This window comes from Sinocyclocheilus anshuiensis, unplaced genomic scaffold, assembly GCF_001515605.1.
Source record: "Sinocyclocheilus anshuiensis isolate Anshui unplaced genomic scaffold, SAMN03320099.WGS_v1.1 scaffold119, whole genome shotgun sequence".
NCBI lineage: Eukaryota > Metazoa > Chordata > Actinopteri > Cypriniformes > Cyprinidae > Sinocyclocheilus > Sinocyclocheilus anshuiensis.
In genome coordinates this window covers 1,586,382-1,602,715 of record NW_015549581.1, presented here as the reverse complement: position 1 = coordinate 1,602,715, position 16,334 = coordinate 1,586,382, and the positions used below count along the sequence as shown (strand labels likewise).

Genomic DNA, 16,334 nt, shown 5'->3' with positions numbered 1-16,334 from the left:
TATATATAATATTATAATAATATCAAAAATAAAACTGGTTTGGAACAACACAAACTATTCATTTCCTCATTATTTTGTGTATTAGCTTTTGAAATTTGTATTTAAATATTCAAACATACTTATCAATATTGAAATATATTGACTATAATTTGAAGTCATGGTGTTCAGTGATTGGTTCAGATTTAAAATATCATGTACTGAATGCTGATATGTGGTCATTACAGATGACAGTTCCAGAGATTTGGTCAATGAACTTATCCATCATTCCTTTATCAGTGAGGTGAGACTAAAAAGCACACCGATTCACACTACATACTGCAAATGTCCTATTTTCACTATGTTCATCATCTCAAAGCATATCAGTATCATTTCTTGCATGTGACATGAAATCACATGGAAGCAGCAGCTACAGCTAAATGTTCACTTGTTGTTCAACTTCTTGTCCTGTGCCCATATTTTGCCATCAATTTCCACAGGAGGATGGTGACAAGATCGTGGCGTTCCTGGAGGAAGCTTTGAACCGACACCGTGGGTCTGCTAGTGCCATAACAACCATATGAATGACAATGGTCTGTTGCGATGGCGATGGCGATGGACATTTACATGCCAGTGGAACCTGAGAGGGAGGCCCGCCAACAGAAGGAGAAGGACAATGGAAACGAACAATCCAGTTTGTCAGTTAGTATGGATTATTGAAATTGTGGTCAAAAAAGATGACAGAATATGGCATACTGGTTTTATGACAGCATGTGATTGACCAGGTTAGGGGGCACCAGAAATGCCGATCTAAGATGATTGTGCTACCCTCCCCGAGTCTCCATCCAGCACTTCCAGGTGTCACTGTAGGAACCGTCCTTCCCACAATCCCATTGGATGCTTAAGGGCAATTCGTCCTCTTTTGAAGAAAGTCGTATGTGGTGTAGGTAGGAGGTGTCTGCTGTGGAGAGCTCAGTAGATGAAAAAAACGTTTAGAAAAAAATAATTTGTTACAGTTCATTATTGCCAATCTTCTTCATTTTGTGACGTAAACACAGAAAAACTATTGTTAGGCCAGAAACATACTCTACGCAAGTATGCTAATACAGATGCCAACACATTGCAAGTGCATGTGCGTTTTTATGTTACTGTGGTGTTAAAAAACCTCAGTACTTGACGATAGAGTTGCACTATATATGCCATTAAACCAGCTATAAACATCAGAAGTTAAGCTTAACAAGTTTTCTCTTCAAACTGTTGCTCTGCCATAAAAACAGTTTACACTAATGCTAATGCTCCGATAGTGTCAACGCTAAGAATGCAATGTCTATTTGTCTTATGAATTGTGTTCGGCCAGGTTTTTTTTAAATCAGAGGTAGTATAGCTAGAAGCATCAACATTGACTTACTTGCGTAGATAATGTTACTGTCCTGAGGAAATAATAAACTTAGCATTAATATGGCATGATTGGATTGAAGGGTCAATTAGAATGTACATTTTCTGGAGAGTTACCTGTCTTTTAGCTTGTCAGTTTCCCCAAAATGCTATCTTCCAAATATATCTTACGAAAGAAGTTGCTTTAAGGCCAATTAAATGAATGTGATTGTAATGCAGTCCACACATTGCCCTGTCAGCTATCATGACTCATGAGAATGTCTTAATATGCAGTTGGAGTGTTTTGCATATACAGGAATGTATTGCCTTATATAAACATTGCCGTTTGCTGGTGTCTAATAACACTAATTGAAAATAATTTCAAAGAACCACACATTTTATAGATTGCACATGTAAGAAACGTGAAGGATCCTGGTTAGTCAACCAGCTAACCAGCTGCCAAACTACATGGTTTTGGTGGTGACTTTTGTAGAATGCATAAAGATGTATACATTTCTGTGGGATACACTAAGAAGTTCTTTGTCATGAGCATTTACTTAACTGAATAAAGTTAAACTATCTCTATTAAAATGACTGAATTTATTTTCACAATTTTCTAAAACGTTATCACTTTTTTTGTCCTGTGACGTGAACAAACTACAAATTCCATGTAGTTTTATGGTCTCATAAAGGGATTCATAATTATTAATACGCAAAGGTTTGAAATATTTTAAATGGAGTATGGAATGGGTAAACAACCCTATCTAGCGACGCATTGCGATTATTTTTTTTAACGACTCATCTGAATCGATTCCGTGGGCTGCGGCTACGTGTGCACGGGTAGGTACTGTGCCATATTCTGTTTGTTACTAATTCTCCACAAAAAAATCTCGAGCATCTAAAGTATCTAAACTCCCACGAAATTCGGAAACAGCGAATCGAATTACTAGGGAAATAGCTTGTTTCGTTGTATAAGATTTGCCTCACTACGCCGCCGTGAAAAATGCGGGCTTTCGCTTGACGCGTGCAGTGCGTGTTTTGATTCTACACTGACAACAAAGCTCAAGACTCGGAATCACTCACTGAACAAAGCGTAAAGGATGGTTGTTATAAACTAAATCGAGGATGTCCACTATTAATTAGTACGGTAAGTGACCTCGCGTGTTGCCTTTTCGTTTTTCCAAACTCGCAGGGTTGCCAGGTTTTTCACAACACCCAATTGCTACTCAAAAGTCACTAACGTTAACGTTAGCCTAATGGCGCTTCGAGGGGGGTAAAATACACGTTTTTTTTGGCGAGGTTACCCTGGTAAAATCGAATTGCAGGAGCTAAATATCAAGTTATTGGGGTCGCTTCAATCCGCTTTACACCAAATACACAAAATAATGTTCTTTTTAGCAGCATCATATGACCCCTTTAAAGTAGCCCAATTCCGCTGGAAAACCGCTGACTTGGCAACACTTCGTCTGTCACCAGGCAGATTCGATAAGAGATTCGATTGGAACTGGATCTCTTGAGTCGGTTCCTAAAGAATCCCACTCTTATTATAAGCAAATAAAGTTTCACCACAGGTTAACCCCCAATTTTCGTCCAGGACTGGTCAATGACATTTTTAGTACTATTCTTTTTCTTGATATAAACTGTTTTTGTTTTCTTTTTATTTTATAATCCACTGAAACATGAAGTTTTCTATAAAATGTCTGCTTCACCACTGATATGTTTTTGTGTTATTAACCTGTTTCACTTCCTCTCACAGCATCTGTGGTTGATCCCAGCAGGTTCTTGAAGAAGGTTTTGGTACGGGTCTTTATTACTGTGTGAATCTATGACCACGTAAGTCACTGAAGCAATAATACTCTCCACTGTCTTCATTCTGGGCTCCATTGATGACCAGCTGGAAATTTTTATTTATTCCATTTCCACTAAATCGAGATGGGATGGAAGAATATCGGATATGTCCATGATAGATGAGGAGTTTAGGAGCATCTCCCGGTTTCTTGAGGTACCATCTAAGACAATATTTACTATTACACCAGTTACCAACATCAAGACTGGTTTGACATGTTATTGTAACTGATTGTCCTGATTCAACAGTCTTCTTCGAAGGATTTTGAGTCACTCTCGCTTGATTGGAGTCTGTTAATGATAATACAATTATTTAGACACAAAGAAAATAGTTTTTTTTTTAAATATAACAAAGAAAAGTAGAGATTAAAGTTGAAAGTTACCTTGACCAGAAAGAGTCAGTGACAAAAAAGATGATGAGAAAAATTAAAAATGCCATTTTTTTGGTGGTTTGATTATTATAAAAGCAGGTCATAGTTATGAGGTTAAAGTCACAGGATTATATAGCTGACAGTATCGCTCTGCTGAAATGACTATGCAAATTGTGCTGTTCGCATGAAAATAATCTTCACTTGAACACCAGAATTGTGCCATTAAAGTTGATGTATATTTCTAACTAAATATAAAGAAACTAAAAATAAAAGTCTATGTATTATGATATTTTACTAACTTGTTTTAACAGTGCACAGTATCAGGCCAAGAAATAATAGTATGAAGGATAATTAAGGCCAAAAAGAGATTTGCTCCTAATGCAACAGTATTGACCTATGATCATAGTTTATTTTGTACATCCTATAAAATTCAAATAATTCAAGTTGTATTATATAAGCATAAAATTATTTGGGTGTAATTTCATGTGTAACAGGTTTCTGTATATAGTATGTAACAGAACTTTAAATCTCATAGTTTGATTAAGCAAGTCAAACGTGGTATACATTAAAAAAAAAAAATACACTTTTAAAACATTTTTAAAAATATATGACAAAATGACATTAAAATAAGTTAAAAATAAATAAAGCAAATAAAAGTAGTTTTATAATTTTTTTTGTACTGTTGCTGTTCAGTAATCTAGTATTATTTTACAATTATATTAATATTTGTAATTAATATCATTTTAATTTTAATGTAAGAATATTTTATATGATATTATATTTTATAAGACAAATGGGCCAGGATTTAGCATGACAATTAAATAGATTTTGCTTCATTTATTGTAAGTAAATAAATGGTGTTGTCATAATGGTCTTAATTGCTTTTAAAAGTAAAATGTCTATTTTTTAGCATTTTGTTTAAATGTTTTCTTGTCCTAAATATAATTTAAAAAAAGGATGGTAGAGTAAATGAAATGTTATTAAAAAACATTTATACAGTCTTCTATCACGGAGAACAACAGCTCAGTTCAAAAGTATTAAAAATAACATTATAAATAGTTAAATAGCACTGAAAACTTGATCTGTAATATGAACAAGATTCGCTAATGCATAATCTAGATTTAATCTCAGCTTCACTGGCACATTAAATTAATAAAAGTCTAAAACTATGTAAAATAAACTTTAAACTAAATCCTAAATTGTACTATAACCAGTCAGTGTGTCGTTGTGCTGTTTCACTTCCTTCCCATCAGCACCTGTGGTGTGTAGCAGTGCAGTCAGTGTGAATGAGACTGAGGGAGGTTTTTGTACGACCCTTTATCACTGTGTGAACACATACTTGTTGTCAATCTTGTGTCGGGTCATACAGTAATATTGTGCTTCGTCTTCTTTATGGACTCCACTGATGGTCAGATTGAAGTCAGTGTGAGCGCCATTGCCGCTGAATCTAGATGGGATGTTTGAGTGGCGTTCGCGTATGAGATAAATGAGGAGTTTGGGAGTGTGTCCAGGTTTGTGCTGGTACCAGAACACACAGTTCCTCCAGAGACTACAGTCAGCAACAGGTGAGTTGGTTTTGCAGTTTATTTTGACCGTTTCATCACGTTGAGAAGTTAGAACTTGAGGGGTTTGAGTTACTGTCACTTGTCCATTTGAGCCTGTAAAATAAATAGTTAGAAATCTCTTCATCATGTCTGATTAAAAATATAAAGCATTGCTTATTTGACCTACCGTGAATACCAATGGCCAGTATGCAGATGGGAATGATGGAAAACATAGCTGTTGTTAGCTCTACTGTCATTAAATGTTGCTCTTGTATGAAACCCTAAACTGGCAAGGTTATAAAGAGCAGTTAAGGTTAAAGTTCTGTTAATGCAAATGATCTTGTCAGTGTAAATATTCTGCTTACGTTGGGTGGTATTGGATATGTTTCCATGCGGAAAAAGTTCAATGATTCCTATTAGAGTAGATATCTCACAACCTCCTCTAAATGATATAAATTAAAGTGTATCATAAAGGTGAAAGATTTCTGAGTAAAAAGTAAAAATTTTGCAGGGAGGGACTGAAAGTCCTAGTTACATAAACATAGCCACTATTTATTAAGAACTAGTTTGACCAACTAGCAGTCTTTTTGGATTCAAATTAGACTAATCTACCTTTTTGTAACTGACTTCTGAAATTTATGACAAGTTTTGAAGAAAAAGAAAAAAGAGGATCCTGTGCTCTCTTCAATCCACATGCAACATGATTTCAAGTCATCAATAAATTCTTCCAAAAAAAAGTAAAAGCTCAATACTTGAAATTAATTTACTCATTCATTTAGACAGTGCAAAAAAATAAAAATAAAATAAAAAAATATATATATATATTTGTGCTGTCAAACGATTAATCGCATCCAAAATAAGTTTTTGTTTGCATAATATATGTGTGTGTACTATGTATATTAATTATGTATATATAAATGCATGTATATATTTCAGAAAAATGTTATTTTTATACATTAAACATTTATTTATCATATAAATTAAATGAATATAAATATGTATATTTTCAAAATATGTACTGTGTATTTATATATACACAATAAATATACACAGAACATACACATATATTATGCAAACAAAAACTTTTATTTGGTATGCGATTAATTGCGATTAATCATTTGACAGCACTAATATATATATATATATATATATATATATATATACATACAACAAACATTTCTCTTTCAGAGAAAAATAGACAAATTTTTTTAAGACTAGTCTAAGCAGTTTATGCAACTGGCCGCAAAATTTACCCTTAAAAAAAGACTTTTGTTGATGTTACTAGCCTACCTACTTTACTTTGTTGAGTATAGATTTAGTTAGTGTATATTAATGTTTTTGTACACTTGTAACCTTTCTGTAAGTGTTCCAGTTTAGCTGTTACAGCTAATTTTAAGTTAAATTAATAGTCTGTTTAATGTAATCAGGTTGTTTTTAGTCCTATTAAATAATGTTTTTGATTTGAATAAAATCAGTTAATGTACATTTTTAAATGAGATATTATTATTTTATATTTTTAATATATATATTTTATATATATAAGATTTTTTCCCGGTTATTATTTATATAAGAATTTGTATCATGTAGGATCCTGAAAAATAAATGTGTAATTCTAATGAAAGCCTGTTAAACCCACAAATCTCATAATACTGAAGATGTTTTGAATAGATATCATTGTGTTATAAAAATATATGAGAACAAATATCAGGAGACCATTTATGAACATTATTTAATTGATTGATCACAATTATTAAGTTATTTTGGTTATTATACAATTGTTGAGTTGAGCAGCTGTTGAACTATTTACTATATAAACTTATATAAAAAACTAAATTATATACGAAATATAGAAGTTATTCAACAATTTAGTGTACATTTCACATCCATTGATGATAATTATATATTTTATCTAACAAGTTTCTCCAGAAACAATATTTTATCTGTTGATTCGAAGCATATTATCATCTCACACAAATATTATGTGCACCATTTCAGTTTCCTTGAAATTGCCTTGACGTCCCTTAAATTAGAGTTTTTGCAATGTTCATTTTTTAAGTGAGTTCAAAATAATGAATAAAAGTGGTTAAAGCAAAATTGATCTATATTCTGCATTTCTCCTCCATATGTGTGTGTGCATCAGATGTCAGAGGTGACTGAGGGCTGAAGAAAGTGAGCAGAATGGGTTATTCAGCTGCAATAAAGTTCCTCAAGTAATGCTGGGAGACAGGAGAGCTGTATGTCTGCAGAGTAACACATGCCAAGATCCCATACGCCAGGCAATCCTGATGCTTCCCAGTAGGTCCTGCTCTCTCCTGGGAATGAAGCCATATCTGAGTCCCCTATGACAGGTAGGAGTCGCATGCATCATTTATTTATGAATGTAAAATCGCGCTCCCTTTGGGGCAGTGAACATCTGGCACCGTGCTGTTCTATTCCGGGAGACTCACTCCTCTCTGCTCATGCAAATAGACTTTCACTTCTGGTTTTCTGTGCACAGGTTCATTGGTTAAATGCATTGGACTGAAACAAGATATGTTGGTTTTTTGTTTTCATTTTTTATTTATTTATTTAGACTTTTAATACACTTGAGTTGTTTTTCATCATGACATTTTTATTGGAGCACATTGTCACATCTTTCAAGTGGTCTTTTAATGCAGTATATTAATTGCATAATTATTAAACACAAATATTATATATATATATATATATATATATATATACTGTATATATAGTATTAATTATTGAACACACACGCACACATGTAACCCAGTAGCAGTCAACAATCAATCAAACTATCTAATGGTGTTAATGTGAATTAAGACTCCCACAAAGCTCATTATTCATGTTCATGTCATTTGTATCTCCTGTGAAGGATCCCACTCATATACTGCCACTAGATGGCTGTACAATACAGAATTCCACAGCTTCTATCTCCATGGACCACACATTTGACATCTTTCTATAATGGAAACATTTGCAATTTTTTGTCATCAGACAGACACAAAGATGCTCTAACTTCACTTTCAGCCACTTTTCATTTTAACTCTGGTTAAAAATAATTTCCCTTCCATCTACCTTTCTAACAATATCGAAACTAGAATTGCCAAACTAAATATTTTATTTCAGAGTGTGGATTTTTTTTAGGCTGACTACACTCCTGTGTTTGTCCTAGTTTTAGTTTTTCTTTTCATCACTTATTTTTTATCTCCGTCAAGAAAAGTTGATTTCTAACTTCTCTTATTACCTGTATTACCACTAGGTGGCCTCAGTAAACTTCCAAGAGTGATGTCTTAAAATATCTTAAAATGATGCAATTTTTATCAATATTTTAAAAGCTAAAATTATGGAATATTTTTAGATATTAAAGGAACATTTTAATATATTAAAATTAATTAATTAGAAGCCTTAGCGAGCATACGAGACTTCTTTCATTAAAAAAAATCTTACAGACTTACAAAAAATTTTTTATATAACCTTTATATAATGTTATGAAGAATGTCCACAGTAAAAAAAAAAAAGAGAGAACTTCCACTGCATTACAGCTTTCTTATGTGTTGAAATCCCTAGATTCTGTTGGTTAAAGCACTTTGAAAAAAGCACCCTTTTTTCATTATTTTCAACAAAACTACAAGAGGAAAAATCACAGTCTGTGTAGGGGGCTTTCGAAAATCGACTTTGACAAAGGGAGACCTTGCAGTTATAAAGTTTGAGAGCCACTGATCTAGAGCGGTCTAAACTGTCACAGCTCCAGGCTACATTGGCCAGCATGTAATCATTTAATTTTCCAAGCAAAATAGCCTTTGGGCTGAACTTCATTTCAATATTCATTGTACAGGTACAGCAAGGTAAGTTTGTCACTGGATTTTCTTTTCTAGTTACAAGCAAATTTCCAATCTTTTTTTCAGGCAACAGTGATGAAGAGGTGAAGATATGAGCTGTGATAGCGACAATTGCTTTTCCCTCCTTTCCTGTTTAACTTTTTTTTTTTCATACATGTCATTTCAAAAATTACATTGTCATGCATAATTTTGCATGTTTAATTCAGAGCTGCTTCTCTAGAGCTCTGAATACTTCAGCTGAAATGGTTTCTTTTGTTTATTTGCCTTTTTTCTTCAAATGGCACGTACTAAAATAGCTGGTGGATAAACAATATTATTCTTGGAAATGGAAAAAAAGGAGGAGAAAATGAAATTTCACCTGTTTATTATGTTCTCAAACTCGTTTAAGAAGCTTCCTGGAGACAAAACAGCAAAACAGTCGATTTGAAAGCCTTAAATGTTCTCAGAGTGCAAAATCAATAAACGCATCTAAAAGCATTTACCTTAGACCTTATATGTCTGAAACAAACATCCAAACAATGTGCACCATTCCGCATTAATGTCAGTTTTAGCTATGACCAAATCTGCCATCGTAATGTCTCAACCCATATGATGGCAAATTCACGGTCTCCCTGAAATGGCTTTCAAAATGCCATTGCAGGCATTAAGGCACTTCAATTCATGCAGGAGAGCTGCTTTACTGTCATCAGAATCCTGAGAGAGCAGTTTGAGAGGTGGAGATAAGACAGGATACTGTACACAGGCCACAGAAAATGTCTCGCTCCACTCCTCTTCTTTATGGGAACTGTAAATCCTGAGTGCCTGCAACATAGATGCTTCCCTCATTCATTTTCAAGGAGTTATCTTGCCATATGAAGATTTCATACTCTTATGTTTGTCTGACATTACCTTAAAGATTTGTTATTTCATAAAATACAGTTAAATATGTTATATTAGACCAATCAGTTGCTGCATCCAGTGGTCTGTCATTTCCTAATATTCATTGTTGTTCATGGCAATGCATTAGAGCGTGAAACGGGCGCTACTTTCATGTTACTCGTATCACACTGACTTGTATGGAAGCTTGTTTCAGCCACAGAATAAAAAAAAAAAAATAGAAAAAAGACAAAAAAAATGTTTTATCTCACAATTGAGTTTACATCGTGCAGTTCTCACTTCTTTAATCAGAATTCTGAGTTTACATCTCACAAATTCTGTTTTTTTTGTTTCCACCACGAATTTAAAAAATAAAGATAATTGTGACTTTTTATCTTACAATTTTAACTTTTTGCAGTTGCGAGTTTATATCTGACAATTCTAACTTTTCTTCTCAACATCTTAACTAGACTTTTTTATTATTAGAATTGCACGTTTATATCTTGCAATTGCAAGTTCTAAAATCATAATTGGAATGATACATACTGCATTTCTGACTTTTTTTTCTCAGAATTCTGAGTTTACATTTCGCAATTAGTTTTTTTGTATTCCACTGAATAACAAAATTAAAAAGATAATTGCGAGTTGTCTCACAATTCTGATTGCGAAATATAAATTCACAATTCTGAGTTCATATTTCACAATTATGAAAAAGACGCCATTACCTTTTTTATTTATTTTATTTTTTTGTTTTATTCTGTGGCAGAAACAAGCTTCTATAGACTCGCTCTTTCTCTTTCAAACAAACAAAGTTGCCGCCATCTTGCAACTTAGTTAGCCTATGTATTATCATGAAAATGGCCTCCCTGAAATTACTTCAGTATTAATATTATTATGTTGCAGTGTTCATCTTGTTGCTAGGACAATTGTTTTGGACATTGTAATGGACGTTTTTTTTAGTGTAAACTTGGTGATATACACGTAAAAATAACAAAGTATTTCATCACCACATTAATTTATATAGCTATTAATTATATTAATCACCACATACAATTCGCATTTAAACCAAGCGGCTTTCTGTTGGTCAACACAGCAAATTAGTGTGACCAACTTGCAAAATTAGTAAAGGGAAATATTTTGCCCTCTAAAGGATACTCATTGTAATGACTTCATTTTGACCGCGAAAATTCGCTAAACAACAGTAAATGTGACCGCGCGTTTAAGAACGCTGTCATGCGCGAGAAGCTAGCAACAGTCAAATATGTCCGCCTAGCACGTTTTAATAGAACAGCAATGGAAAAGCAAAGCAGTGAAATGCAAATATGCATTCAGAGGGTCTTTATGGCATAATATCCTCTTTTTCTCCTCAGTTTGTTTCACTCAGAAGTATGTCGCGTTATGAAAGTATAAGTACTTGCGAATGACTTTAAATACTTTGGGATGGGAGTGTTGAATCGTGAAAACGTGCGTTGTTTGATTATTAGTGAGATTTGTGCCTATAGCTCTTGGAAAATTATAGTTTTCAACATTTTATCTGGAGCTCAAAAAGCTCAAGCCACCAATTTATTGGCTATAGAGAGCTTTTTGATTTTCAGGGAAGACAGGTCAACTGTGAAATAGACTTACTGATAAAACCCTGCCTTTACAAATATCACACCGGGGCATTGTAGAACTTGTTTAATCTAGAACTGAAAAAATAGTCTGTTTATATGGCAAAATGTCAGGTCAGATGATTGAAAATGGTCTTGGATTTACAGTCTCAATCTCAAACTCTTTATTTTATTATTAACCAGAAGATGGCAAAGGTGAGCTGCCAGACATGTGTATGAGAGCATATGTGCATGCCTTCTTTCCTCCCATCTCTCTCCTTCTCTCTCTGTTTAGTTAGTGATCACTTGAATTTCTTAAGTCATAACATCATAACTAAATCTGGAGAAGTTGGAATCAAATCCTTAAGCCTATTAAACTTTACTCGTCCCACACCATTTGTGCTGCAAACATGAACGATGCCTCAAATTGTGCAGTTTGTTGAGGAGAGGTATGTCATTACTAGTGGGTTGTTAACTCGCATTTTCTTCAGAAAATGATTTCAGGTGTAATTTTTAGATTAAATTTTTTGATTTTAGATATTTTCTTTCAGATTTAGCTGATATGAGCCAAAGTAAGAAATAGACTCACAGTAATGATCATAATAATTATCCTATATGAAAATGACATAGGTTGTAGATTGTCTGTATTACTGATATGTATCCTGTCATAATTATATGTCTTTGATTGTGATACATCTATGATCCTCTGAGAAAATGACCAGGAGTGGTTGAAATTAGTTTATACGATAGAAATAAATCCAAAATGCACAAAAAATGGCAACATCTCTATTTAACAGTATGCACAGAAAGACAATAGACTACAAATTTGCTACGCAGAGCGATTCTTATGTTTGTCTGTGATTAGTTGCAGCCGGTACATTTTCTGAGACACAAACAGCCAATTACCACTTCATTGAGATGTATAAATGTTCATCATGCAATGCCTTCATTTAACTAGAAGTTAAACGAAGATTTAGACGTTCTCATAACAGACAAGCACACATTTGAATGGCAGTGCCGTGAATGATGTTCTTAATTAAGATTTTCATTAATGAGTCAATAATGAGCACTCTTTCCGAGTGTGTCAGAAGACACCCAGCGGGCAAATAAGAATCTGTTCATTAAGTACCGTGGTTTTATATGAGGAAGAGTTTCTCTTGATGTTAAAATAATCAATTTGTAAGCGTGCCGATTTGAAATTAGGTGGCGAAATTGTGAGCTGAGAACTTTGAACTTTTAAATGGTCGTTCTGTGAATGAAGGAAACTGTCATCATCATTTTAACTCTCATAATGTGCATTGTAAATGTCGTACAATACAAGTCTTGGTTCTTAATAAAGCAGTATAATTTTGCTAATATTTCAGAATATGGCTTGTACCAGTAATTATTGTAATACTCAATGAAAAGTTGTATGAAATGCTAATTCTTATTATACTGCTAAAGCTTTGGGTTAATGCCTTGGAATAACACCGAACTCACTGCAACACTTTACATAAGACCTAAATTAACACCTACCTACATGAATAATGGTGGAGAGGGAAAGTAGGTGAGATTGAGCCACTGTGTGCCGGGTGTGTGCTGTAATTTAATAATCATTTTATGGCTTTGATGATATTAAAAAATGTTGATCAAAGCCACAAGAATTTCAAAAATGTGTGAGTTGAAATATTTATGAGGACAAACTCTTATAGGAAGCTAGAAAAGAAAAAGGGGGTCATTGCAAACTTTTGTGTTCTGAGTGATTAGTGTGTTGCTAGGCGGTTGCTAAGATTAGATAGATATATATTTCTTCTTATTAAAGCTACAAAAGTGATTTAGTCAAGAGCAGTGAGAGATTTTCTCTGTTTTTTGTTTGATTAAAAATCAAACAAAATGCTTTTTAAATGCTCTTAAAATGACTGCTGTCATTTTAAGAGCTGCCCGGATCCAATATACTGTTGCACATGTGTGCTCTTTTTCAGCTGTGTGGCTTCACTTGCAAAGACGGGCCTTTTTACACATGAAAGTGTGTGTATTTAACCGTTCAAGGCCTATAAAGTGGCAAAAATAACTCCGCTCTATAAGCACTGTCTTGTTTTCAAACCACAATTCTTAAAAATGCGTGCAAGCGATACGTTTTCGTGACCATGTAGCGTGTGACCGCCATAGAGACGACAGTCCAAAATCTCTACCGGTTAATCGTGTCTATTGGTTTATCGCCCACCCCTAATATGTAGAACGACAGAGATAGATAGATAGATAGATAGATAGATTTTTAGGATGTTTTTTGAGTGGTTGTTATTGTGGTGCATAGGTTTTTGTAGTAGTTTCTAAACAGCTCATTCACAAGTTTTTATGATATTCTGTTTTTTTGTGTGTATTTTATCATCTAACAGGTGAAAATTGATTGCTGAGAGCTTAGAAAAGTAAAAGCTCTGTTTGAAGTAAACAAACTTGGGTTTGGGGTTTTACAGGCCGTTTGTAACTACCAAACAAGGTCATGCGCTATATTCTGCATTATATCTCTAATAACAATAGAGGGCTGTTAGATAAATACTCCACATCACTAATAATACATTATACAACATTTCCCCCCACAAACAGCTTGAGTAATGCACTGTGATGAATTGTGCTTTTGAAAAATTCAAAGTTTGTTCTTAGATCTCCAAAAAGACGCTCAAATCTCTTTTTCTGTTTCCTCTCTAGGTTTTCCCGCAGTCAGTCAACAATCTACACCTTCTCACAGAGCTTCAACACATTAAAGACCAGACCTGAATTCCCAGGTTCAAGGCTGTTTCTGGCTATTTTAATGCCATATAGGTGGACTGTTTCCCTTGTTGGCATCTCCTTAACAGGCAACCATCTAGTTTGGCTAGAAACGGCCCTGTCTGGGGTGAAAATCTTAATTAAAATCTTCTAATCGGCACAATCTGCCACAGCCTGCACCTCTTGCATTGGCATTTCGCTTGACATCCAAAACTTACAGAACTGCAGCTCTGAGCAGTTAATGCTGAATACCAAATCGCCTCTTTGTCTCCGTAGCTGTGCTTTAGACATTAAAAAAAGTGAGGAATATCGATTACGCTGTCGCTCGTGTGAAGGGGGACAGGTCCTTTCCTGATTAATTTGTAGGAAAATGCACCTTGTGGCTCCTCCCTTGACACAGTGTTTATTCAGCAGAAATAATTGGTAATAGCTGAAAGATAACGTGAGCAGAATGGTCATATTTCTGCCTGTGCCGGTAACGTCTCATGCATTTTTATGCAGTACAGCAGCAGTATTAGAACCGATAATGTTCAGTAATTAAAGCTGCATGAGTGGGTGAAATGGAGCCTGTACTGAAACTCATTGCTTATTTTGTATAGTGCAGTGGTGCTTATTTCAGTTGGCGGACCATTAAAAAAAAAAAAGTGACCACCAAACACCCCAAATCTCCTTTGTTCATATTTCATTGCAATTCACTAAACTGCACTTCAATTTGCAATTCAAATTTGAATATAAGCATGTACAATCTAAATGAATTGTAAATCAAAGAAATTATTTAACTAGAAATGTTAACTAGAAAAGCAAAGTTTGTCAAAAAATGATTGATAGATAGATGGATAGATAGATAGATTTAAAATAAATGCTGTTCTTTTGAACTTGTTTCCATTCATCAAGAATCATGAAGATTATATCATGGTTAACCCAAAAAATATGGAGCTGCACAACTGTTTTCAACATTGATGACAATAAGAAATGTTTCTTGAATAGCAATCAGCATATTAGACTGATTTCTGAACGATCATGTGACACTGAAGACTGGAGTAATGACTGATGAAAATTCAGCTTTGCATGGCAGGAATAAAATTGCAGGTTTTAAATTGCAAAAATATTTTACAATATTACTGATTTTACTGTAAAATTTTGATCAAATAAATGCAGCCTTGGTGAGCATAAGAGAATTATCAACCCCAAACATCTGTAAGGTAATATAGATAGCTAGATCTATAGGTGGCTAATTTGTACAAATTTGTATGATCTCACTCATACAAATTCATATAATTTTTGCTAAATCGTACGTATTTTAAGAATTCCCCAATTCGTATGAATTCGTATGAATGACCTACCCTTAACCACGCTTCTAAACCTACACATCACTGGTGTCTACACAAATCGTACAAAATCGTACGAGTGAGGTCGTACAAATTTTGTACGAATTATCCACCTCATAACACACGTACGAATTGGTCGTGAGATAGTGTTGGGTTTAGATAGTTTTTGTCAGTAGTCAGCCCTGCTGGTAGAAGTCATAACTACACCATTATGTAGGCATAAAGCCCGTTTTCTACATTAAAGGCCATTCAAAATAAGCCGTCTCAGAAACTGAAGCAATGATGCAAAAATGATGGCATCCTAGCTTAGTGAATGCCATTGAGATGAATGGGAATGCTGATGGATAGCTCCCTCGAGGTATTTTAGATCTCCTTGGTAAAATAAGCTAATAGCTAGCTACCTAAATAAAATACATATTAGTGATTTCTTGTTGAATTTCTTAACATTAAAACGGCTAAAAACAGATATATTTGACCCATCACACCACTTTTAAAAGTAATTTGCTCGTTCCTTTAAGAAGTACTGTACATTTTCCTTTGAAACACTGTTTTGAATCTTAAAATCAAATGTTGTGGTTCATTGCTAATTTGGTTCAAGGGTTAGAACTGTTTACTGACAAAAATTCAGAAATGATTAAATAGAAAATGAATGATAAATTAAGCCTGCTTCTGAAACCCAGACTGTTTAAAAAGCATGTGGTTACTGTTGAGCTCTATCTTGTCAGTCCTTCTGGAGAAAAGATTTGTGTGATTGATGATAGTGAATTTGATTTCCTTAATTTGAATTTGATGATCAGAGTTTGAGACATTTTACCACAACAAATTACAACACAAGTACCAAACGGGGAGCAGAAAGGAGGGCGGATGT

At 34.1% G+C, this 16,334-nt stretch overlaps 1 protein-coding gene and 1 long non-coding RNA gene across 2 annotated transcripts in view; both read left to right on the top strand.

Moving 5' to 3' along the window:
• The window catches only part of LOC107657748 (nuclear receptor-binding protein 2-like), a gene marked incomplete at its 5' end in the record, with an annotated part of 13,339 nt that extends 11,398 nt beyond the window's left edge, over positions 1–1,941 (top strand). The window contains 2 exons of the mRNA XM_016445972.1: positions 225–280; positions 477–1,941. Coding sequence (XP_016301458.1) covers positions 225–280; positions 477–560 — 140 coding nt within the window. The remainder of the gene's footprint in view (positions 1–224; positions 281–476) is intronic.
• A 66-nt stretch (positions 1,942–2,007) lies between these two features.
• LOC107657759 (uncharacterized) lies at positions 2,008–14,792 on the top strand. Its single transcript, XR_001630715.1, has 5 exons — positions 2,008–2,190; positions 3,107–3,352; positions 4,980–5,131; positions 7,251–7,458; positions 14,079–14,792. It is a non-coding gene; the product is annotated as an uncharacterized LOC107657759 (long non-coding RNA).
• The last annotated feature ends 1,542 nt before the right edge of the window (positions 14,793–16,334 follow it).